The 26,258-nt window shown below is 46.6% G+C and overlaps 1 protein-coding gene across 1 annotated transcript in view; it reads left to right on the forward strand.

The window, feature by feature from the left end:
• The window catches only part of LOC124613832 (titin homolog), a 1,109,199-nt gene that overhangs the window by 962,257 nt on the left and 120,684 nt on the right, over positions 1 to 26,258 (forward strand). Inside the window, exon 30 of the mRNA XM_047142555.1 lies at positions 18,517 to 18,728. Coding sequence (XP_046998511.1) covers positions 18,517 to 18,728 — 212 coding nt within the window. The remainder of the gene's footprint in view (positions 1 to 18,516; positions 18,729 to 26,258) is intronic.

Consider the following 26,258-nt stretch of genomic DNA (forward strand, 5'->3'; position numbering starts at 1 on the left):
CTGGCCGAGGGAGGATATGGCAAGCAGGAAGACAAGCCTTAAAAACTCTCGCTTTGTGCGGACGTACGTTATCTTGCTGAAATGTAAGTTTGTCACGAAGGGTAACAAAACGGGCCGCAGAATATCGTGGACGTACTTCTGTGCTGTAAGGGTGTCGCAGATCACAACGAGAGGGGTTCTCCTATGAAATGAAACGACACCACAGACCATCACTCCTGGTTTTCGGGCCGTATGGCGGGCGACATTCAGACTGACAACCCACTGCTCTCCTGGGCATTTCCAGACACGTCTTAGGCCTGGAATCTCATTTACTGGAGTAGACTACGTCTTCAGTCACGAGTCCTACATTGAATTGAGCCCCGATGACGAGCAAAGACGTGTCTGGAGAGGTTCCAGACCGCAGTGGGATATGAACCTGAATGTCGCCCGCCATACGACCGGGACAACCAGGAGTCATGGAATGGACTGTCGTTTCTTTTCGTATCACAGCCCCATTGGTTGTCATCCTCGGCGTCCATACAGCACAGCGATGCGTCCACGATATTCTACTCCCCCTTGTGTCGCCCTTCATGGCAAGTCACTCTGGGCTTACATTTCAGCAAGATAATGCCCGCCCGCACAGGGCGGGAGTTCCTGCTGCTTGCCTTCGTGCTCGCCAAACCCTCCCTTGGCCAGCAAGGTCGCCGGATCTCTGCCCAATTGAGAACGTGTACAGCATTATGGGCTGGGTCCTTCCAGCACCCTGTGATTTTGACGATCTAGAGCGCCAGTTGGGCAGAATTTGGCTCGATACCCCTTCGGAGGGAATTCAATAACTCTGTCAATCAATGCTAAGCCAAATAAATGCTCGCATAAGGGCCAGAAGTGAGCCAACGTGTTACTGACTTGCTCAGTTCGCTGATATCTCCCCCTTGAACAAATAACCCATTTTTCCGACAATACAATCATTTCCAGGAGACGAGGTACTGGCAGAAGTAAAGCTGTGAGTACCGGGCGTGAGTCGTGCTTCGGTAGCTCAGATGGTAGAGCACTTGCCCGCGAAAGGCAAAGGTCCCGAGTTCGAGTCTCGGTCGGGCACACAGTTTTAATCTGCCAGGAAGTTTCAATACAATCATTTGTTTGTCTGTATACGTACATCACATTCGGGTGTTTTCTTCGTGATGTGTCTTTCTTTCTTTTTTTTCCTTAGAGTCCGTGCTGAATGGACGTGGTGTTATTCTGCCTGTTTTGATACTGCTGCGCCGAAATACTGATCATTTGCACATCGAAGTGAAAGTTGTGGCAGTCTAGAGCTTGCTGATACGTCAGCGGCGTGTGCGTGGAATTGGTGCTCATAGCACGGTCCTACACAGCTGCGAAACGTGTAGGGCCACGCTCTGCGGCCACTGTACACGATGGCTGCGACGGGCTGCAGATCTCCGTCCACCGCGTAGTATTCGACGTTGAAATACTGCGACCAGTTTGAAGCTGTCTGCTACAGCGTGGAGCGATGACACGGCTGCCACCGTGATAACTCTCGTTGTCGGGAAAAAGGAACGCCACATTTTGCCACGGGCACGTGCACGCCATAATTGACCTGCAAGAGTGGCAAAACGTAGTGTTTTCAGACGAGTTCCGTTTTACTGGGATAACAGTAACGGCAGGATACGTGATGGGCGCCACCGTAGCGCCCACAGTTTAGGTCCACTGCATTGTTATGTTGTGTAGTAGATATATGCCGAGTGTAATGGCCTGGGAAGCGATTGGATACAACACGTTATGTCGTCGTTATCTCGTTGCAGTGTGTTGAAGAGACAGTGTACAGCAACGGCCACATGGGAAAAGTTTGAAAGCTGGTCGTATTTCACCTTTCACTACGGATTCCCCGTGCCACTATTCACGACAATGCCTCAGAATGTGCAACACGTAACGAGAAAAGTGCAAACTACACTACTGGCCATTAAAATTGCTACATCACGAAGATGACGTGCTACAGACGCGACATTTAACCGACATCAACAAGATGCTGTGATATGCAAATGATTAGCTTTTCAGAGCATTCACACAAGGTTGGCGCCGGTGGCGACACCTCCAGCGTGCTGACATGAGTAAAGTTTCCAACCGATTTCTCATACACAAACAGCAGTTGACCAGCGTTGCCTGGTGAAACGTTGTTGTGATGCCTCGTGTAAGGAGCAGAAATGGGTACCATCACGTTTCCGACTTTGATAAAGGTCGCATTGTAGCCTATCGCGGTTCCGGTTTATCGTATCGCGATATTGCTGCTCGCGTTGGTCGAGATCCAATGACTGTTGGTAGAATATGGAATCGGTGCGTTCAGGAGTGTAATACGGAACGGCGTGCTGGACCCCAACGGCCTCGTATCACTAGCAGTCGAGATGACAGGCATCTTATCCGCATGGCTGTAACGGATCGTGCAGCCACGTCTCGATCCCTGAGTCAACAGATGGGGACCTTTGCAAGACAACAACCATCTGCACGAACAGTTCGACGACGTTTGCAGCAGCATGGACTCTCAGCTCGGAGACCATGGCTGCGGTTACCCTTGACGCTGCATCACAGACAGGAGCGCCTGCGATGGTGTACTCGACGACGAACCTGGATGCACGAATGGCAAAACGTCATTTTTTCGGATGAATCCAGGTCTGTTTACAGCGTCATGATGGTCGAATACGTGTTTGGCGACATCGTGGTGAACGCGCATTGGAAGCGTGTATTCGTCATCGCCATACTGGCGTATCACCCGGCGTGATGGTATGGGGTGCCATTGGTTACACGTCTCGGTCACCTCTTGTTCGCATTGACGGCACTTTGAACAGTGGACGTTACATTTCAGATGTGTTACGACCCGTGCCTCTACCCTTCATTCGATCCCTGCGAAACCCTACATTTCAGCAAGATAATGCACGACCGAATGTTGCAGGTCCTGTAGGAGCCTTTCTGGATACAGAAAATGTTCGACTGCTACCCTAGCTAGCACATTCTCCAGATCTCTCACCAATTGAAAACGTCTGGTAAATGGTGCACGAGCAACTGGCTAGCCACAATACGCCAGTCACTACTCTTGATGAACTGTGGTATCGTGTTGAAGCTGCATGGGCAGCTGTACCTGTACACACCATCCAAGCTCTGTTTGACTCAATGTCCAGGCGTATCAAGGCCGTTATTACGGCCAGAGGTGGTTGCTCTGGGTATTGATTTCTCAGGATCTATGCACCCAAATTGCGTGAAAATGTAATCACATGTCAGTTCTAGTATAATATATTTGTCCAATGAATATATCCGTTTATCATCTGCATTTCTTCTTGGTGTAGCAATTTTAATGGCCAGTAGTGTACATCCTGGGCCGGCGGGTTCAACTGACATGCCAACCATTGCACGTGCCTGTGATTCGGTCGCTCGGCACCTTTTCGTCATGGCCATCCACCAACCACTACCGACACTTTGTGGACTGGCTTGGAGCGAAAAATTGACGAACATTTTCACAGTCTCTATGCTTTCACACCATTACATTTATAGACACTTATCAGCACGCCGAAACATCAATATCTGAGATGATGTACAGTTATGTACTGCTATTCATTTTTGTAGTGTCACATACCCAACCCATGATATCAACTTTTTCAGCCAAGCTATATTTCTTTTATTCCAGTATAAACAGATATTAGTAAGTTTTATTTTCGGTGAGAATTTCTGCCACGTGGAGTACTTCGGTTCAGTTGCAGTAATGCCGGAGCCGTTTTGTTGGCGGAAATAGTTATGTCCCTGTCTGCCCTCTGTTTCGTTGTTTAGAGGATACAGGCTATTCTACATCTAACATGAAATAGTAAAAATTATACGTATCTCTGTCGCTGTATTTGCAGCGTCGGTTGCTGGTAGTAGATTTGAATGTAGAAATACAGGGGAGAGGCAAAATAATGCGAACACTTGTACTTACTTGGGAATGGTTTATTAATAATGGGTTCGACCCCCATTTGTCCGTAATACAGCTGAGATTTGTCTTGGAATACTGGCATGTAACATTGTACGGTGTTCAATGGAATGTTATGCCACTCTTCGATCAGAACCTCTTCTAACTCCTGTAGTGACGATGGAGGCGGAAATCTGCTACGGTGTCTGCGCACCAATATCGCCTACAAAGGACCGTGCTGGTCAGGGAAGACGCTGCAGTTCAGTTGCATGTTCCCCACACCACGATTGCACTGTCCTGGCTGTGTGAATGGGTGCATTATCGTCCTGAAATATGCCATCATTGTTGGAGAACAACATTTGAACCATGGGGTGCACCTGATCACCTAAAATGTTCACATAATCGTTGGCTGTAACACGGGCTTTGGGAGTAATGATGTGACCAGCAGAATACTATGATATGGCTGCCCACACCATCACACTTCCACCTCCATGCTTAACCGTTGCAATCAAGTAATCAGGATTGTAGGCTTCTTTTGGCGTTCTCCAGACGTAAATCCGGCCCGATGTTGGGAATAACGAAAACCTTAACTTGTCCAACCGTATGACGTGTTTCCACTGATCAGCCGTCCAGAATTTATGCTCCTGGCACCATTTTTTACTCTTTTCGTCGGTTGTTGTCGCTAATGGTTTCGGTACAGAAGCTCGTCAATAAATTTTCGCTTTATGGAGTTCTCGGCGGACAGTGTCGGTAGATATGGGGTCTCTAAGATGGCTATTGAGCTCTGCAGTCACTTTAGCCGCCGTAGTTTTTTGTTCTTTTGACACAATCCGTGTTTTAGCATCCGACGATCTCTGTCATGTAGATTGCGCCCACTATTACGATTACACGACGATGTCCTTCCCTGTTTTGTGTAGGCTGTCAAGACTGTTGAAGTAGTTGCACTTGAAACATTCAGTAAGTTGGCTGTCTTGATCACTGATGCTCCAGCTAATCGGTCCCCCCACAATCTGCCCTCTTTGGAACTCTGTTAAGTCTTTTATTGCACGTCGACATCGGCCTCTGAATGCAAATGCGAAGTGTGCACTACTCGTAAACAACCTGCGCTGACTCCTAGTCCGTACTGGACACGCGCAGACCAGCGCAACACATACCTTACCTGCATTGTTCACCGTCAAACGCAGCCATCCCAGTACTACCACTGTTCACATTATTTTGCCTATCCCGTGCACATACAGATACAAAAGATTTATATAAATCTGTCACTTTTCAATACAACGTCTATTCGGAAGATGTTGAGCCCTGGCCACTCCGAAAGTCAGTAAATGTTGTTCAACTGGCAAACACACAAAAATGCGGTCAGTGCATCAATGTTCAGACTTAGTACACCTGCCGCGGGAGCTCCGGAGAGGGGATGGCTGCACCTCATTGGCAGCGGCGTAATCGTTTGTGGCAGGCAGCACGCTCGTGCTGTAGGAAACGTGGCGGCGGCGCCAAATGCCTGACATCATTTTCATTTTAAGTACGCGTGCACTGTGTACTTACCATAGGGCGGCTTCTTGCTACTCATTACCAGACGCTGCTGACCGAATGAAACTGAAGAACAGTTGCGAGAGCCCTAGTGCAGCAGCTACTCAACCGACTGGCTCAGTGGCAGGAATCCCACATCGCTCAGTCGTGCCTGCCGCTCTGTCACTTGCTTTCCGTAATACCTTTGTCTGTCAGTCGGATCGATTCTCCACAAACGACGAACTGATTAGGGACAGCAATGAAATTCAGTCTTATGGAATAATGCGCAACTTGTATTCAGTTTGAGTAGTTTTAGATTAATTTCAGACTTAATGGAGCATACTAAAATGTAAACTTTCACGGCCGGAAATATCATGTCCATTATAATTATCCGGGCTGTTATGCCGTGGTCGGTTGATGAATTCTGTGGTGATTCGCAACGTTTCGTCGCCGACTGCGGGAGACATCTTCAAGGGGGTCCGTAGCTACTGACGAGCGAGCCAGTGTGTGTGTTGGACCTTCCATCGAGCTACGGACCCCCTTGAAGATGTCTCCCGCAGTCGGCGACGAAACGTTGGGAATCACCACAGAATTCATCAACCGACCACGGCATAACAGCCCGGATAATTATAATGGACTTAATGGAGCATGTCTGCATTCCTACATACAGTTTTAATACCATTATCATAAAAGATTTTGATGAACCATCCACGATTAAGTTAGTTTAGACTGATGAGTTTGAAAAGCGACATTCATTTTTCAAAGGATTTCCTCTTGTTTTCAGTTGCTAGAAATTTTATTTTGCGATTGCAATTTCGACACTAAGCCATTTTCAAGCATCTACAAAACATAATGCAACGGAATGAGAATAATTTACAGTGAGATTAATAGTAGGTAGAACCAATTTTGTAGCCTTTTTATACATTCAAATATCGTATTTACAAGATTTTGACATATAGGTTTATGTCAGGCAGATATAAAAACATAACACGCGCAACTGCACATCAAAGAGAAACTAGTCAGCGATACTAGTCGATATTCCATTTTATGTACTCCATTTTAAGCGGACTGTATCTATCACACAATTAAAGTGTGCGGTTACAGTACGTTAGAGTGAATGTCTAAAACAGCCGAGAATTTTTTTATTTATGAGGTCTGTTTGTTCTTTGAGTGTGTATTGTGGTTGCTCTTAGGAGGCACTCTAAATTTTAATTTCTTCTAGGGCGTCCATTAATCTGCATTTTGTCTCCTCTGTGTAGAACCTTTAAAGATTGCTCGAAGCTGTTGGAGCTATGAGTATAGTTCCATAGATGTGCACTAAATAAAGAATTACAGTTGTCGCTAATGTCTGTGTACTCTGTGAATCTGGTGGAGAAACATCTGCCTGTTTGCCCCACACAGAAATTTTGACATTTACCACATCTCATTTTACGAATTGGTTGCACCTACTATTAATCCCACTATAGATTATTCTCATTGCCTGGTATTATGGTCTGTAGATGACTGAAAATGACTTTATCACCGTCTCTGCAGTATCGAGTCCGAAACAAATTGTCACCTTTCGATACAGATATATCACTGTGGGTTCGGAGTTTATACCTGATTTCGTATAGCATTTGGTTCTTCTTGGCAAAATGAAACCGTCCCGGTGAATATTTCGTGTATCTTAAGGATACTAACCCATCTTACATCATCTTCCCTGGGGGCGGAAGTTGTAAGTCATATCCCATCCTTAAGGTGAACGGAATATTCTCAGGGTCAATTTGATTTTACCCATCTCGTAGTAGTAGACACACGTCGACGTCGTCTTACTGCGAAAGCAGATGGAATCCGTGCTAAATGCCAAAGCTCTTAGGCGTCCAAGAAAGTGACCACGTCGAAACGAAAAGCAAAATGTGCAAGATAAAAACTAGTTGCCGTTAGAAACTAAAACATCAAATTCAAATACTAGTAGCAACTTAATTATGACGTTTCTCGAACCAGGATGGAGCTTGAATAACTCCTTGGCCTGTTATGATTTCCAGCTGTCCTGGTGATATGCCTCTGGCGATACAGCCCTGTAAAGGACGTTAAACCTAGAAACCTGCAGTGATACGAACATTCTGATTCGTCTGCACACAGACAGACTTGTGCTAATAGGTAATATTAAGTACTTGTAGAGATGATATTAAAACAGTCCACGGTAGCCCACATTTGGCGACGCATGTACGTCATTTGCGTGTCGGGACGATTTTGTCGATGGCCGCTTCTTGAGACAAAAGTGACAGCGACTCCGTCAAGCTCAGACACGGCGAAGAAGGAGACGTTAGTCATAGGCCTCGAGCAGAAATCGAACTTAGGAAACTTAACAGAAACGGTTTTTTATGTTGTCCCGGAAGGAAAAAAATTGGAAATATGTGGTTAAGTTCCTATGGGGCCAAACTGCTGAGATCATTGTCCCTAGGCTTACACTTAACATAATCTAACTTAAACTAACTTCCGCTAAGGACAACACACACACCCATGCCCGAGGGAGGACTCGGACCTCCGATGGGGGGAGCCTCGCGAACCGTCGCAAGGCGCCTCAGACATTTCACGCAGGAGGATCGTACAAACATACCGCCGTTTGAGTCTCGTACAGATTCCCGTATGGAGGACATACTGATAGACATCCCTGGGGTTGTGAAGCAGCTGAATGGGTTGAAAATAAATAATCGCCAGGTCCTGATGGGATTCCAATTCGGTTTTACAGACAGTACTCTAGTGCATTGGCTCCTTACTTAGCTTTCATTTATCGCGAATCTCTTGCCCAACGTTAAGTCCCGAGCGACTGGAAAAGAGCGCAGGTGACGCCTGTGTAGAAGAAGGGTAGAAGGACGGATCCTCAAAATTACAGATGAATATCCTTAACATCGGTTTGTTGCAGGATTCTCGAACATATTCTCAGTTCGAATATAATGAATTTCCTTGAGACAGGGAAGTTGCTGTCCATGCATCAGCGCGGCTTTAGAAAGCATCGCTCCTGCGAAACTCGCCCTTTTTTCAAATGATATCTTGCGAACCATGGATGGAGGGTATCAAACGGATGCCATATTCCTTGACTTCCGGAAAGCGTTTCACTCGGTGCCCCACTGCAGACTCCTAACTAAGGTACGAGCATATGGGATTGGTTCCCAAGTATGTGCGTGGCTCGAAGGCTTCTTAAGTAATAGAACCCAGTACGTTCTCCTCGATGGTGAGTGTTCATCGGAGGTGAGGGTATCATCTGGAGTGCGCCAGGGAAGTGTGGTAGGTTCGCTATTGTTTTCTATCTACATAAATGATCTTTTGGATAGGGTTGATAGCAATGTGCGGCTGTTTGCTGATGATGCTGTGGTGTACGGGAAGGTGTGGTGGTGGTGGTTAGTGTTTAACGTCCCGTCGACAACGAGGTCATTAGAGACGGAGCGCAAGCTCGGGTTAGGGATGGATTGGGAAGGAAATCGGCCGTGCCCTTTCAAACGAACCATCCCGGCATTTGCCTGGGAAGGTGTCGTCGTTGAGTGACTGTAGGAGGATACAAGATGACTGGGACAGGATTTGTGATTAGTGTAAAGAATGGCAGCTGACTCTAAATACAGATAAATGAAAATTAATGCAGATGAGTAGGAAACAGAATCCCGTAATGTTTGAATACTCTGTTAGTAGTGTAGCGCTTGACACTATCACGTCGATTAAACATTTGGGCTTAACATTGCAGAGTGATATGAAGTGGGACAAGCACGTAATAGCAGTTGTGGGGAAGGCGGATAGTCGTCTTCGGTTCATTGGTAGAATTTTGGGAACATGTGGTTCATCTGTAAAGGAGACCGCTCATAAAACACTAATACGACCTATTCTTGAGTACTGCTCGAGCGTTTCGTATCCCTATCAGGTCGGATTGAGGGAGGACATAGAAGCAATTCAGAGGCGGGCTGCTAGATTTGTTACTGGTAGGTTTGATCATCAAGCGAGTGTTACGGAAATGCTTCAGGAACTCGGGTGGGAGTCTATAGAAGAAACGAGGTGTTCTTTTCTTGAATCGCTACTGAGGAAATTTAGAGAACCAGCAGTTGAGGCTGATTGCAGTACAATTTTACTGCCGCCAACTTACATTTCGCGGAAAGACCACGAAGATAAGATAAGAGGTTAGGGCTCGTACAGAGGCATATAGACAGTCATTTTTCCCTCGTTCTGTTTGGGAGTGGAACAGGGAGAGAAGATGCTAGTTGTGGTACGAGGTACCCTCCGCCACGCACCGTATGGTGGATTGCGGAGTATGTACGTAGATGTAGATGTAGAAACCGCCGAGTGACAGTAATCTGCTGACCATGTTTCATCCGCTTATCAGGTGTAGAAGTATGAAACCGGAATTTGGTTGCAGTAATTACACGTCTGCCAAGAAAGCACTTCTTTTGAAGCGAAACAGTCAGCGAGCCATTTTCGTACATTTTCATAGGAATTGCAGCGTTGTTCAGTTAGAGCGTGTCCCAGTGATTAAAACAGATCATAATCGGACGGACTCAAGCCTGGAGAATAATCCGCATGCCCTAGTATTTCCCAACTGAATGCCTGATCGTTTCTCTGACCCGTTTTGCTGCGTGTGATGGGGCGTTATATGGAGCATTATGACTTTGTGTCGCCTTTTTCCATATTCTAATCTTTTTTACGTAACGATGGAGTTAAATCGATCATTTGCTGTCGGTAGCGATCAGTGTTAACGGTTTCACCAGGTTTTAGCAGCTCATAATAGATGACACCCTTCTGATCCCACCAAACTAAGAGCATTGTCTCCTTTCGAAGGCGATTTGGTCTTGCACTGGATGTCGATGGTTTGCCTGGACTCATCCATGATTCACGACGCTTAGGATTCTCAAAATATAACCATTTTTCATCACCTATCAATATTCAATGGAGAAACGACTTTCCTTTGCTATCTGTCGAGCAGCATTTTAGAAGCGGTCTTTCGATTTGCTTGTAGTTCATGCGGAATCCATTTTCCCACTTTCTGCACCTTTCCCACAGCTTTCAACCGAAGAAAATATTCAAATGTGTGTGAAATCTTATGGTACTTAACTGCTAAGGTCATCAGTCCCTAAGCTTACACACTACTTAACCTAAATTATCCTAAGGACAAACACACACACCCATGCCCGAGGGAGGACTCGAACCTCCGCTGGGACCAGCCGCACACTCTATGACTTAACCAAAGAGAAACGGCTTTCTGCGTCACATTCACTTGTTCTGCAAGTTCCTGTTGGGTGTATCATATTCATCCAGTACGGCCTGCAGTTCGTTGCCTTCGAACTTTTTCGGTTGTTTCCTGCGCTCGTTGTTTCTCACGTCAAAATCACCACTTTTAAATTTTCTGAACCACTCGAAACACTGTCTTTTGCCAAGAGCATGTTAGCGGATAGCTTTGTCAATCATTCGAAGGGATTCTGCAGCAGTTTTCTTCAAAGGATAAAAGAAAATCAAAGCTGCCCGCTAATCGTAGTTCGTAGGCATAAAACTCAACATTTTTACGGGTTTGAAACAGATGCCAATGTACGGAACTTGGGTTATTGTTTGTTGACATTCGTTGTCAGCCGTAAGAGGAAACAGACGCAGTCTCACGGGCCCTACACTGACAACTAGCACCATCTATAGGGAAATTCCGATTTCATACTTCTACGCCTGGTATTTCATCTAGCCTTAGAGGGCAGGCGCTTTTAATTAATCTCGAGCGGGGATTGTCCAGGGGCAACAACACAAACTGCGCTTGAGAATTTCGCAGTACCGTGTGTTTTTCCCACAAACACCAAGTTTTAAATTATCGGCGGTTTTCGCTGTCTGTGGTTGGAGAGCGTTTAGCGTGTTGTCTGGGAGACAGCAACGGTATTTTTTCTTTCTTTTTTTGAAGTCAGGAACAGGCTAAACGATCATATTATCTGGTACATATCTTTTTAAGGCAGACGTTTTCAGTAGAGCGGTCAATATCGAGTACTTACCTAGAAGAATTCCAAAAGAAATGAAAGAAAGTGAGATGAGGCTCGAGTAACTGTGATACGCAACAGCTGTGTTCGTTAGCAGTCTCCTTCTCGAATGAGCGCGAAGGACGAGAGTCGGCGTAGCGACAGCACGGGACGGCTGGCAGTAGCGGCGGCTGCCGTGCTTGACTCGCAGAGCACAGCACGGCGTAATGACGGAGTGGCGGCAGGGCGGCTGTAGCCTCCAGCCACGACGCCGACCACACAGGGAGAGCAGAGCGTGCCGGCCGCTGCTATGGTCCGGTCCGGTTAGCTCGCACCACACGTCCGCCGCCTTGCTAGCAGAAGTGCTGTTTAGCTGGCCGGGAAGGCGCTGCCGGCTTCCCGTGCTCCGTGGCGCTCTCCCAAAGAAGCAGCCGTTCATAATACACTACTGGCCATTAAAGTTGCTACACTAAGAAGAAATGCAAATGATAAACGGGTATTCATTGGACAAATATATTATACTAGAACCGACATGTGATTACATTTTCACGCAGTTTGGGTGTATAGATCCTGAGAAATATCAGTACCCAGAACAACCACCTCTGGCCGTAATAACGGCCTCGAAACGCCTGGGCATTGAGTCAAACAGAGCTTGGATGGCGTGTACAGGTACAGCTGCCCATGCAGCTTCAACACGATACCACAGCTCATGAAGAGTAGTGCCTGGTGTATTGTGACGAGCCAGTTGCTCAGCCACCACTGACCAGACGTTTTCAACTGGTGAGAAATCTGGAGAATATGCTGGCCAGGGCAGCAGTCGAACATTTTCTGTATCCAGAAAGGCCCGTTCAGCACCTGCAACATGCAGTGTTGCATTATCCTGCTGAAATGTAGGGTTTTGCAGGGATCGAATGAAAGGTAGAGCCACGGGTCCCAAATGTAACGTCCACTGTTCAAAGCCGTCAATGCGAACAAGAGTTGACTGAGACGTGTAACCAATGGCACCCATACCACCACGCCGAGTGATACGCCAGTATGGCGATGACGAATGTGCGTTCACCGCGATGTCGCTAAACACGGATGCGACCATCATGATGCTGTAAACAGAACCTGGATTCATCCGAAAAAATGACGTTTTGCCATTCGTGGACCCAAGTTCGTCGTTGAGTACACCATCGCAGGCGCTCCTGTCTGTGATGCAGCGTCGAGGGTAACCGCAGCCACGGTCTCCGAGCTGATAGTCCATGCTGCTGCAAACTTCGTCGAACAGTTCGTGCAGATGGTTGTTGTCTTGCAAACGTCCCCATCTGTTGACTCAGGGATCGAGACGTGGCTGCACGATCCGTTACAGCCATGCGGATAAAACGCCTGTCATCTCGACTGCTAGTGATACGAGGCCTTTGGAATCCAGCACGGCGTTCCGTATTACCCTCCTGAACCCACCGATTCCATATTCTGCTTACAGTAATTGGATGTCGACCAACGCGAGCAGCAATGTCGCGATACGATAAACCGCAATCGCGGTAGGCTACAATCCGACTTTTATCAAAGTCGTAAACGTGATGGTACGCATTTCTCTTCCTTACACGAGGCATCACAACAACGTTTTACCAGGCAACGCCGGTCAACTGCTGTTTGTGCATGAGAAATCGGTTGGAAACTTTCCCCATGTCAGCACGTTGTAAGTGTCGCCGCCGGCGCCAGCATTGTGTGAATGCTCTGAAAAGCTAATCGTTTGCATATCACAGAATCTTCTTCTTGTGGGTTAAATTTTGCGTCTGTAGCACGTCATCTTCGTGGTGTAGCAATTTTAATGGCCAGTAGTGTAAATATGACACATGGTGACACTGTTCCCTATCAACAAAGTGACAAAAGAATTACAGAGATTGTTAGAACTGCAGGTTTCGTAACAATTACCTACTCAAAAAGCATTCTGTAAACGCAAAAGAACGACAACTAAATACAGGGTGCTTAAAAATGGTCTTTACAATTTCAAAAATTCATATAAATTTATTGAAAGAACATACAGAGCTGGGTTTAGTGTTATTTTGTAGGGAAACACATCAAGCTTTTTTTTCCCTTAAACTAAAGATGTTACTTGCGACTTCCGTTGGTTACGTTGGACACATCCCATCGGAAGTCAATTTCTTCCCAAGCTGGCTGTAGCATTTCAGGTGTTACTTGCTCAATGGCGGCGCAAATTCTTGCTCCAAGTTCAGGTAGAGAAACCGGCGCAGCAGGAAGAAACACACGACATCGTTGATGAATCCCCATAAAAAAGAAAATCGAGTGGTGTCGGGTCTGGGGAACGTGGGGGCCATGCAATTGGCGCGTCACAGCCAGTCCATTGACCTGGAAAGCGGTCGCTGAGAAAATCCCGAACGTCAGGCAGGTAGTGGGGTGGTGCACCATCTGGCAAGAAGTAAACACTTCGTTCTTAGTCATCCTCATCTATCCGTGATATGAAAAATTGTTGTAATAACACGTCCACGTACACTATCTCGTTGATGGTTTTCTCAAGGAAAAAAAAGGGGCCGTACAGTTTGTTCTTGCTCAATGCACAAAAAATGTTCTGTTGGGACTATCACGAACATGTTGCAATGTTTGATGTGGATTTTCACTGTTCATATCCTACAGTTATGTGCCACTTAAGTGAAAAGTCGACTCGTCACAATTTTAGACGAACAGTTGGTAACAGGTAGGTTCAAATGGCTCTGAGCACTATGCGACTTAACTTCTGAGGTCATCAGTCGCCTAGAACTTAGAACTAATTAAACCTAACTAACCTAAGGACATCACACACATCCATGCCCAAGGCAGGATTCGAAACTGCAAACGTAGCGGTAGCCCGGTTCCAGACTGTAGCGCCTAGAACCGCACGACCACACTCCGGCTGGCAAATGTTCATGCTCATGTAATCCATTTAACATATCCACACAGAAGATCTTGCGAGCACTTTTATCGGCGTCTTTTATTGCCTGTACGCGCGTCAATCTGTACGGTTACAAATGCAAACGGTATCCCAACATACGCCAAACAGTCGTATGTGGGATTTGCAGTTCGCGGGATGCACGCCGGGTCGATTTCGTAGAGCTGTTGACAAAACGTTGCCTCACTCGCTCAACGACGTCGTCAGATGTGCTTGGACGACCTGATGATTTCCCATGTCTTACCGAGTAGCCTGTTTCTACAGAACTTTTATGCCACTCATAAACTGCAGGCCTACTAGGAGTATCTTTAGCGAACTTGGTACAGAATTTACGCTAAACTGTTGTCGCCGACTTCGACTCATGAAACCAAAACACATAGGTAACACGCTCGGGTCCAGTGAAGGCAGCCATATTTAACGCAACTGCCGCTAGCGCTCCTTACGGTGCGATTCCACACTAGCAGACTACGCGAGACAAAACTCGATACATTCCGCTACAAATTGACACCACAATCACCTCTGTTGGTAGTAAGATTTTCAAAGGTAAAGTCCTTTTCGAAACACCCTGTACGTTCCAGATCAAGTAGATCGGTATCATGATGCCAAGAAGGCTGGACAAATCATGTAATTATTTTGGATTATATCTGATGCCGGTGTTAAATACAATGAAACAACAGATCAGTCTGCGAAAGTTGCCATTAGTAGTGGAAGACACACGGACACAAGACTCTCAAGTACAGATCAGCTCTGGAGAATAAAACGATAACCGATACCCTGTGGTGGCTGGAAGAATGGAATGAAAGTTAAAGCACCGAGATATAAAAGCTACACGTCTTTACAGTTGCTCATACTGAGAAAGTCATAGTTTTCTAAAATTATGTATGCTAGAAGCCAATAATAAACAGATAAATAAAACTGTAAGTCTGACATAAGACGGTTAGGTGACGAATAATGCTGTTAACATTAGCCTTAAATCTAGATGAACATATCGCAGTCTGAAAGTAAACGAGTATGTAATCAATATTACTCACCTACTGCGCTACTGATTATTTTGTCACACCTTTTTTCGGATGGAGCACTCTCATTTTCGACTGTTCTGCAGTTTAACTGATGTAACATACTTCTGTCATAAGAAATTACTGAGCATCACAACGCACTAGCAACTACAAGTGCTAACTACGAATAATCTTCGGGTTACTATCCAGCGGTGTTCCAGTTGCTGAGAAATAAATGTACTCTCGGACAAAAAACGACGCACCATGAAGGAATTATCCGAATGGGGCGGAAACCGGTAGATGTGATGCACGTGTGCAGACATACAAATGATTACAATTGAGCTAGTCAGTAACAAGTTGGTCCACTCGTAGCTCGTATACAAACAGTTATTCCGCTTGGCACTGATCGACAGATTTGTTGCATCTCCTCCCGAGGAATATCGTGCCGAATTCTATCCTACTGGTACGTTAAATCTGCAAAATCTTGAGATGTTTGAAGAGTCCTGCCTATAATGCGACAAACAGCCTCAATTTTGGGAGATATCCGGCGACCTGGCAGGCCAAGGTAGGGTTTGACAAGGACGAAGACAAGCAGTGGAAACGCTCGCCACGTGCGGGCGAGCATTCCCTTACTGAAACGTAAGCCCAGCATGACTTGCCATACAGGACAATAAAACTGGGAGTACCTCTGTGCCGCGGATGGCAACCAAAGGCGCCTTACTATGAAACGAAATGGCACCACAGACCATCACTCTTGGTTGTTAGGCCGTATGTCTGACGAAAGTGAGACTGGGATCCCACCGCTGTCTCTAGACACGTCTTCGGCCTGAAATCGCATCGACTGGAGCAGAATTATCTTCAGTGTTGAGCGCCGCTTCGAACTGACGTCCGATGACCACCAAAGGCGTGTCAGCAGACATTTCGGTCGGAGTTAGAACACCAGCCTTACGGTCGCCCGCTGTAAAACCAGACAATCAGCAGTGATGGTCTGGCGTGTCGTTTCTTTTCGTAGCAGCCCTCCTTTGTTTTGGTTGACATTCCTGGCATCCATACAGCAAAATGATGCGTCGACGATATCCTAAGCGCCGTTTTGTTAACCTTCACGGCAAGCCATTCTGGGCTTACATTTCAGCAACATAATGCCCGCCCACACACGGCAAGAGTTTCCACTGCTTCTCTACCTGCTTGCCAAACCCTACCTTCGCCTGCACAGTCGCCGGATGTTTCTCCAATTGAGACTGTTTGGAGCATTCTGGGCTGGGCCCTCCAACCGTCTCGGAATTTTGACGATCCAACTCGCCAATTGGACAGAATTTGGCACAATATCCCTCAGGACAACATCCAATAAGTTTGTGAATAAATGCCAAGAGGAATAACTGCTTGCATAAGGGCCAGAGATGTACCAACGCGTTATTGACTTGCTCAATTCGTGAAGCTCTTTGTATTGAATAAATTGTTCAATTTTTATGAACTTGTAATCATTTCTTTGTCTGTACATGTACACCACATGTACCGATTTCCGTTACATCCGGATAAGTCCTTTGTGGTGCGTCGTCATCGTTGTCTCTCTCTCTCTCTCTCTATCTCTCTCTCTCTATCTACAGGGTGTTTCAAAAATGACCGGTATATTTGAAACGGTAATAAAAACTAAACGAGCAGCGATAGAAATACACCGTTTGTTGCAATATGCTTGGGACAACAGTACATTTTCAGGCAGACAAACTTTCGAAATTACAGTAGTTACAATTGTCAACAACAGATGGCGCTGCGGTCTGGGAAACTCTATAGTACGATATTTTCCACATAAACACCATGCGTAGCAATAATATGGCGTAGTCTCTGAATGAAATTACCCGAAGCCTTTGACAACGTGTCTGGCGGAATGGCTTCACATGCAGGTGAGATGTACTGCTTCAGCTGTTCAATTGTTTCTGGATTCTGGCGGTACACCTGGTCTTTCAAGTGTACCCACAGAAAGAAGTCACAGGGGTTCATGTCTGGCGAATAGGGAGGCCAATCCACGCCGCCTCCTGTATGTTTTGGATAGCCCAAAGCAATCACACGATCATCGAAATATTCATTCAGGAAATTAAAGACGTCGGCCGTGCGATGTGGCCGGGCACCATCTTGCATAAACCACGAGGTGTTCGCAGTGTCGTCTAAGGCAGTTTGTACCGCCACAAATTCAAGAAGAATGTCCAGATAGCGTGATGCAGTAATCGTTTCGGATCTGAAAAATGGGCCAATGATTCCTTTGGAAGAAATGGCGGCCCAGACCAGTACTTTTTGAGGATGCAGGGACGATGCGACTGCAACATGGGGCTTTTCGGTTCCCCAAATGCGCCAGTTCTGTTTATTGACGAAGCCGTCCAGGTAAAAATAAGCTTCGTCAGTAAACCAAATGCTGCCCACATGCATATCGCCGTCATCAATCCTGTGCACTATATCGTTAGCGAATGTCTCTCGTGCAGCAATGGTAGCGGCGCTGAGGGGTTGCCGCGTTTGAATTTTGTATGGATAGAGGTGTAAACTCTGGCGCATGAGACGATACGTGGACGTTGGCGTCATTTGGACCGCAGCTGCAACACGGCGAATGGAAACCCGAGGCCGCTGTTGGATCACCTGCTGCACTAGCTGCGCGTTGCCCTCTGTGGTTGCCGTACGCGGTCGCCCTACCCTTCCAGCACGTTCATCCGTCACGTTCCCAGTCCGTTTAAATTTTTCAAACAGATCCTTTATTGTATCGCTTTTCGGTCCTTTGGCTACATTAAACCTCCGTTGAAAACTTCGTCTTGTTGCAACAACACTGTGTTCTAGGCGGTGGAATTCCAACACCAGAAAAATCCTCTGTTCTAAGGAATAAACCATGTTGTCCACAGCACACTTGCACGTTGTGAACAGCACACGCTTACAGCAGAAAGACGACGTACAGAATGGCGCACCCACAGACTGCGTTGTCTTCTATATCTTTCACATCACTCGCAGCGCCATCTGTTGTTGAAAATTGTAACTACTGTAATTTCGAAAGTTTGTCCGCCTGAAAATGTACTGTTGTCCCAAGCATATTGCAACAAACGGTGTATTTCTATCGCTGCTCGTTTAGTTTTTATTGCCGTTTCAAATATACCGGTCATTTTTGAAACACCCTGTATCTATCTAACGGCCTACATACTGCTAAGAGCCAAGAACCAGTTGTTAGAGCACGGCTTCCTGTCCACACAGAGGCGGCAACGCCCTCCGCGGGTGACGGTCGCCCCCAGCAGCAGCAGCAGCAGCAGCAGCGGGCGGCCGCCTTCCTGAAGAGCCCGGCGCCAGTGATGTCGCGGCCCGGCGCCAGCGCCAGCTTCGTGGCGCGCGTGTCTGACCCGCGCGCAGCCGCCGACGTCGTCTGGACTGTGGCAGGCCGCGACGCCGCCACCTGCTCCAGGTGCCACGTGAGTACCTCACCACAGCCAACACAACTCGCACTTCTTCGCTTAAGTACATTGTTGTTGTGGTCTTCAGCCTGAAGACTGGTTTGATGGACCTCTTCATACTACTCTCTCCTGTGCAAGCCTCTTCATCTCCGAGTAACTACTGCAACCTACATCCTTATGAATCTGCTTAGTGTATTCTTCTCTTGATCTCCCTCTACGATATTTACCCCCCACATTTCCCTCCACTACTAAATTCGTCATTCTTTGATGTCTCAGAATGTGTCCCGGCAACTCATCCCATCATTTGGTGAAGTTGTGCCACAAATTCCTCTTCTCCGCAAATCCATTCAGTACCTCCTCATTAATTACGTAATCTACCCATCAAATCTTCTGCAGCACTACACTTCAAAATCTTCTATTCTCTTCTACTATAAACTGTTTATCGTCCATGTTTCACTTCCATGTTATGTTATGTTATGTTATGTTAACCGGGGACCTAGAAACGACGGAGGGGCTCCGTCCCCGCCGCAGCCGCAGTGGTCCACAACCCCAGGACGACTACCACAGTCCACTTCACCCCTCCGTCGCCCCACACCGAAACCAGGGTTATTGTGCGGTTCGGCCTCCGGTGGACCCCCCAGGAAACGTCTCACACCAGACGAGTGTAACCCCTATGTTTGGTAGAGTAATGGTGGTGTACGCGTACGTGGAGAACTTGTTTGCGCAGCAATCGCCGACATAGTGTAGCTGAGGCGGAATAAGGGGAACCAGCCCGCATTTGCCGAGGAAGATGGAAAACCGCCTAAAAACCATCCACAGACTGGCCGGCTCACCGGACCGCGACACAAATCCGCCGGACGGATTCGTGCCGGGAATCCAGGCGCTCCTTCCCGCCCGGAAAGTCGTGCGTTAGACCGCACGGCCAACCGGGTGGGCTTCACTTCCATACGTGGCTACTCTCCATTCAAATACCTTCAGAAAAGACTTTCTAACACTTAAATCTATATTCGATGTTAACAAATTTCTCTTGTTCAAAGGTGCTTTTCTTGTGATTTTCAGTCTACATTTTATATCCTCTCCAATTCGGCCATCGTCATTTATTTCGCTGCTCAAATACCAAAATTCATCTGTTACTTTCAATGTCTCGTTTTCTAACCTAATTCCCTCATCATCACCTCATTTAGTTCTACAACATTCCATTATCGTTGTTATGCTTTTTTGTATCCATCTTATATCCTCCTTCCGTTCAACTGCTCGCTGAAGCGCTTTGCAGTCTCTGACACAATTACAGTGACATTGGCAAACTTCAACGTTTTTATGTCTTCTCTCTGAACTTCGATTGCTACTCCAAATGTTTCTTTTGTTTTCTTTGCTGCTTGTTCAATGTACAAATTGACTAACATCGGGGATAGGCTAAATCTTGTCTCATTCCCTTCCCAACTACTGCTTCCCTTTCATGCCAGTCTACCCTTACAACTGCAGTCTGGTTTCTGTACAAGTTGTAAATAACCTTCCACTCCCTGTATTTTATCCTTGTTACCTTCAGAATTTCAAAGAGACTATTCTAGTCAACGTTGTCAAAAGATTTCTCTTAGTCTACAGTTGACATAAACGTATGGCTCCCTTTCCTTAACCTATCATCTATATCTTAGTGTCACTACTGCCTCGCGTATTCGTACATTTCTCTGGAATCCAAAATGATCTTCCCCGAGGTCGGCACCTACCACTTTTTCCATTCTTGTCTAAGGAATTCATGTTTGCATTTTGTAACCGCGACTTGTTGAACTGATAGTTCGATAATATTGACACCTGTCAGCACCTGCTTCCTTTGGAATTGGAATTATTATATTATTCTCGAAGTCTGAAAGTATTTCGCCTGTCTCGTGCATCTTGTAGATCTCATGGAATAATTTCACCACGGCTGGCTTTCCCAAGGCTATCAGTAGTTCTGATGGAACGCCGCCTACTCCCAGGACCTTGTTTCGCTTTACGTCTTTGAGTGCTCTGCCAAATTCTTCTCGCAGTATCGTATTTGTCCCCCTCATCTACATCTATGTCCTCTTCCTTTTCTATAATATTACTTTCAACATTGCTTACGTATAACCGACTCCAATTCTAGCTGCGTACTCCCGATATGACTCACTGATGTAAGCTACAGACAGTTAAAATTGCAACACCATGAAGGTGGCTTGCAACAAACTTCAGATTGGTATGAAATGTACTGGATGAATGGGTATACAAAAAATCAGCATTTCAGCCTCACGAACTAGGCGCAGTAACACCATGTTCATATTGTACGTTAGGAAACGTTACACAGCGGGTTTCCCACTCAGAAATAACACTTGGTTGTTGGTTGTGTATGATGAGGTCGTGTTACGTCTCGAGCAACAAGGAGCAACCTCTACCGCCATGTATACGAATTCGACAGTGGCAGAACTGAGGCCTGTCAAGACTGCAGTTTATCGTTGCACGATACTGCTGCTCGCGTTCGGCGGGGTCCCGTAACTGTAACGCTGATATAGAATGCTTGAGTTTAGGAGGGCGATATGCAACACCAAACAGGATCTCAATAGCCCCACGCGACTAGCGCCTGAGAGTACAGGCATATTGTCTGCTCGGCTCTGCTGGATACAGCATGATACTGATGCTCGCGTTCGGCGGGGTCCCGTAACTGTGACGCTGGTATGGAATGCGTGAGTTCAGGAGGCCATTTGCAACACCGAACACGATCCCAATAGCCCCACGCGACTAGCGCCCGAGAGAGCAGGATATTGTTTGCTCGGCTCTGCTGGATATTGCATGATACTGATGCTCGCGTTCGGTGGGGTCCTGTAACTGTAACGCTAATATGGAATGCATGAGTTCAGGAGGGCCATAGGCAACACCGAACAGGATCTCAATAGCACCACGCGACTAGCGCCCGAGAGAGCAGGCATATTGTCTGCTCGGCTCTGCTGGATCGTACACGCAATCGGCTACCTTGAGTCAGGAAGTGGGTTTTTCTTGTAATGAGAAAACTACCCACACGCACAGTGCGGCGACTCTGGAGCACCGACGACTGTCAGCACTGTGACGGTTGTTGCGGGGTCGCTTGAGGCGGCAGCCGAGAGAGGCGTGCAGATGGTAGTGTGCCCAAAGACAACATCGGACACACGACCGGCATCACGTCCTCTTTTCAGACGAGTCCCTGTTCTTCGTGCAGCATCAGAGGAACGTATTCGTGTGCAGAGACTTCTTGGAGAACAAACGCTGCCAGATTGTGTTCTTTATCATCATACAGTTCCACCACCTGAAGTAGCATTCGGTTGCCAACACATTCACCTCTGGTTAGCATAACTGGTAACTTGGACAGCAGTGTTGATGCCGATGGCTGTGCCCTGTTTTCGAGGTTCTGACGCATTACCTTTCAATAAGATAAAGCATGTTGGTTGTGCTATCCCACCTACCAGGGTACGTTCGACTGTTGCCCTAGGCAGCACTTTCTCCAAATCTCTCGCCCACTGAAAAAACTTGCTCGTGGGTTAGCAAGATATTGGCTCACCACCGATCATTAAATTTTGCCCAGCCATTCCATTACTGAAGTAATTCAAAAGCCAGGATCGCTTAAATACTATTTACTAGATGACTGGTTTCAACACACTAAAGGTGCCATCTTTAGATCTGTGAAGATACAACATGACAGGTTTGAGGGAGGGCTTATATGAGTTACACTATATACATTACTATTAGTACGGTGCCACATATCTGAATGTCGCTTAACATGTATAGATCGTTTGAATATAACGATACATGAGGCAGACCAGCTGATATAAAATCATTGTCGCAAAAAAAAAAAAAAAAATTAAAACACAACTGCTCTCATGGTCATCCTATTCCATCAGATGTATAAAACCGAAGTCACAAGATAAAACTATTTGACACATGACCGCAGCTCGATTAACAACGTATGTAGTGTAACTCGTGTAAGCCCTCCCTCAAACCTGTCATGTTGTATCTTCACAGATCCAATGATGGCACCTTTAGTGTGTTGAAACCGGTCATCTAGTAAATAGTATTTAAGCGATCTTGGCTTTTGAATTATTTGTACAGCTGAGTGATCGCCCCCAACACACTATATGTTCACTGCATTCCATTATTGTACGCCTAACCGGTATTTATTATGCTCAGGACCATGTAGCATATAAGCGTATTACCTTCTCCCGTTGAAATTCTGGTCAGTTGCATATGCTGGCATGTAGTACGTCTACACTTCATGCCACTTTGACATTCACTGCACGCCGCCATCATGTTGCTGAAATTTTAATGAACAGCAGTTACGCGTAGAATTGTGTGCTCTGTATGAAACTGCTTATCATTTGTTCATTTTATTATCAGGCAGTTCCGAAGATATAGTAAGCCGAAACAAGTTACATGATGTATGAAATTAAAAGTTTACAAGACGGAAAATAATGTTAATTAAAATTTATTACGTCATCGTGCTTCACAGTGACATTCCGCCTGATCTGCTTCGGTTAGTGTGTAGTGTGTTAACTTAAGATGGCCGATTGACTCACTAGTCCTCAATCCACAGAAGTCTGGAGGCTTCGGGTGATAGTCGTTTGCTTTCGGTTGCAACCATCGTAATTAGGTGACCGTACTGTGGGAGGTAACCATTACATTCGCTGTACTATTGTTCTCCTGTTTACTCTGTTTCATACTGTCTCATTTCGTGGCTGTAACAGTACCTCGGTGCTGCGACAGCTGAGTAAATCGGGCTGATTAGATTACGCCGGTCATTACCAAAAACCTTTTTTCACAATAATTACCAGTGATCATGGCCAGCAAGGTATCACCGCCAATTGCAAATTCAATAGATATGTGGCTTCTGTTATTCCGGACATGTCCGAACTCTTACTGGAATCGGCGAGATGCCGCCAGTAATGAGGCTAATGACCAGAGGCGCTACGTCGGTAGTGCGTGGTGTAAGTTGAGAATTTGGGTGTGACGAGAGGCGTGCTGGGGTCGTCCGTGAAGTTGTGCTGACCACTGTGTCCGGATGGCGTAGTGGTCAGCGCATCTGCCTAGTAAGTAGGAGACCTGGGGTCGAATCCCCATTTTGGCACAAATTTTCAACTTTACCATTTGATGCAAAGAGTGACAACTATTGAATTACATGAAAAAAAACGTAAGTCAGTTACAAACTACGGTGTGCATACAGTGTCGGAACATCGATGCTGTCGATGACCTCCTGAATGACTAATTCAGCTCAACAATGGTTTGCGCGTTATTGCTGTACCCCTTGTCTTTAATGTAGTCCCACAAAAAGGAATCTGGAGAATATGGTGGCCATTCGACGCCCATGCCAGTGGCCTCCTCGTACCCCAGAGCCTGAATGTGGTCCCCAAACTGCTCCTCCAGGACATCAGACATTCTCCTGCTTCAATGGGGTCGAGCCATGCATCTTGTCAAAATCGGGGTCACTTTGGATAATGTGGATGAAATCATCTCCCAAAACCTGCACATACCGTTCAGTAGTCACCGTGCCACCAAGGAATATCACAGCAATTATTCCGTGACTGGACTCTGCACACCACACCACACAGTCACCTGTAGAGCTTGAAGAGACTTCTTAATCGCAAAATGCGTGTTCTCAGTCCCCCAAATGCGCCAATTTTTCTTATTGCACGTGGCGGATTGCAACTACACTACTGGCCACTAAAATTGCTACACCAATAAGAAATACAAATGATAAACGGGTATTCATTGGACGGATCTATTATACTAGAACTGACATGTGATTACATTTTCACGCAATTTGGGTTCATAGATCCGGAGAAATCAGTACCCAGAACAACCACCTCTGGCCGTAATAACGGCCTTGATACGCCTGGGCATTGAGTCAAACAGAGCTTGGATGGCGTGTACAGGTACAGCTGCCCATGCAGCTTCAACACGATACCACAGTTCATCAAGAGTACTGACTGGCGTATTGTGACGAGCCAGTTCCTCGGCCACCATTGACCAGACGTTTTCAGTTGGTGAGAGATATGGAGAATGTGTTGGCCAGGGCAGTAGCCGAACATTGTCTGTATCCAGAAAGGCCCGCGCAGGACCTGCAACGTGCGGTCGTGCATTATCCTGCTGAAATGTAGGGTTTCGCAGGGATCGAATGAAGGGTAGAGCCACGGGTCGTAATACATCTGAAATGTAACGTCCACTGTTCAAAGTGCCGTCAATGCGAACAAGAGGTGAGCGAAACATGTAACCAATGGCACCCCATACCATCACGCCGGGTGATACGCCAGTATGGCGATGACGAATACACGTTTCCAATGTCCGTTCACGTGATGTCGCCAGACACGGATGCGACCATCATGAAGCTGTAAACAGAAACTGGATTCATCCGAAAAAATGACGTTTTGCCATTCGTGCACCCAGGTTCGTCGTTGAGTACACCATCGCAGGCGCCCCTCGCAGCCATGGTCTCCGAGCTGATAGTCCATGCTGCTGCGAAAGTACTCTAACTGTTCGTGCAGATGGTTGTTGTCTTGCAAACGTCCACATCTGCTGACTCAGGGATCGAGATGTGGCTGCACGATCCGTTACAGCCATGCGGATAAGAGGCCTGTCATCTCGACTGCTAGTGATAAGAGGGCGTTGGGATCCAGCACGGCGCTCCGTATTACCCTCCTGAACCCACCTATTCCATATTCTGCTAATAGTCATTGGATGTCGACCAACGCGAGCAGCAATGTCGCGATACGATGAACCGCTATCGCGGTAGGCTACAATCCGACCTTAAAGTCGGAAACGAGATGATACGCGTTTCTCCTCCTTACACGACGCATCACAACAACGTTTCACCAGGCAACGCCGGTTAGCTGCTGTTTGTGTATGAGAAATCGGTTGGAAACTTTCCTCAAGTCAGCACGCTGTAGGTGTCGGCACCGGCGCCAACCTTGTGTGAATGCTCTGAAAAGCTAATCATTTGTCTGTCACAGCATCTTCGTCCTGTCGGTTAAATTTCGCGTCTGTAGCACGTCATCTTCGTGGTGCAGCAATTTTAATGGCCAGTAGTGTATAATGTAAGTCGGCATGTCCACGCACAGGCGGTATAGGATTAGGGTACTGGACGCATTTGGTGTTGGTTGATAATCACGGATTAATAGTTAATTAATGTGCCTGAGATATTCTGTCAACACTTTCCGTGTTACCTCATTAGCCAAACTGTTCAGAGTTTGAAATGTATCTTCTCGTCTCAGTAAGTGGTAAGTGTCATTGTTAGGTAATTGGTCTCGTAGTGTGGTTGCTACATCACTGAAAAAAAGGCACTCGTAAACCACGTGGTCGTGTGTACCCTCTGATGCGGCACAGTCAGATGTGGGCGTAGCCCTCTTCCCAGTCCGACAAAGGTATGTCGGGCAGGGCCCATGACCAGTGAGAAAATGGAGCAGTCCTCGGGTTCGCTCGAAGTACTTCATACCTAGTCGTTCCTTCACATCTGGTAAAAACGCAAATGTTCTTCGACAAGTTTCTTCCGCTTCGCATGATTTCTGCCACAATTCTTCA

The sequence above is a fragment of the Schistocerca americana genome, chromosome 4 (assembly GCF_021461395.2).
Source record: "Schistocerca americana isolate TAMUIC-IGC-003095 chromosome 4, iqSchAmer2.1, whole genome shotgun sequence".
Lineage (NCBI taxonomy): Eukaryota > Metazoa > Arthropoda > Insecta > Orthoptera > Acrididae > Schistocerca > Schistocerca americana.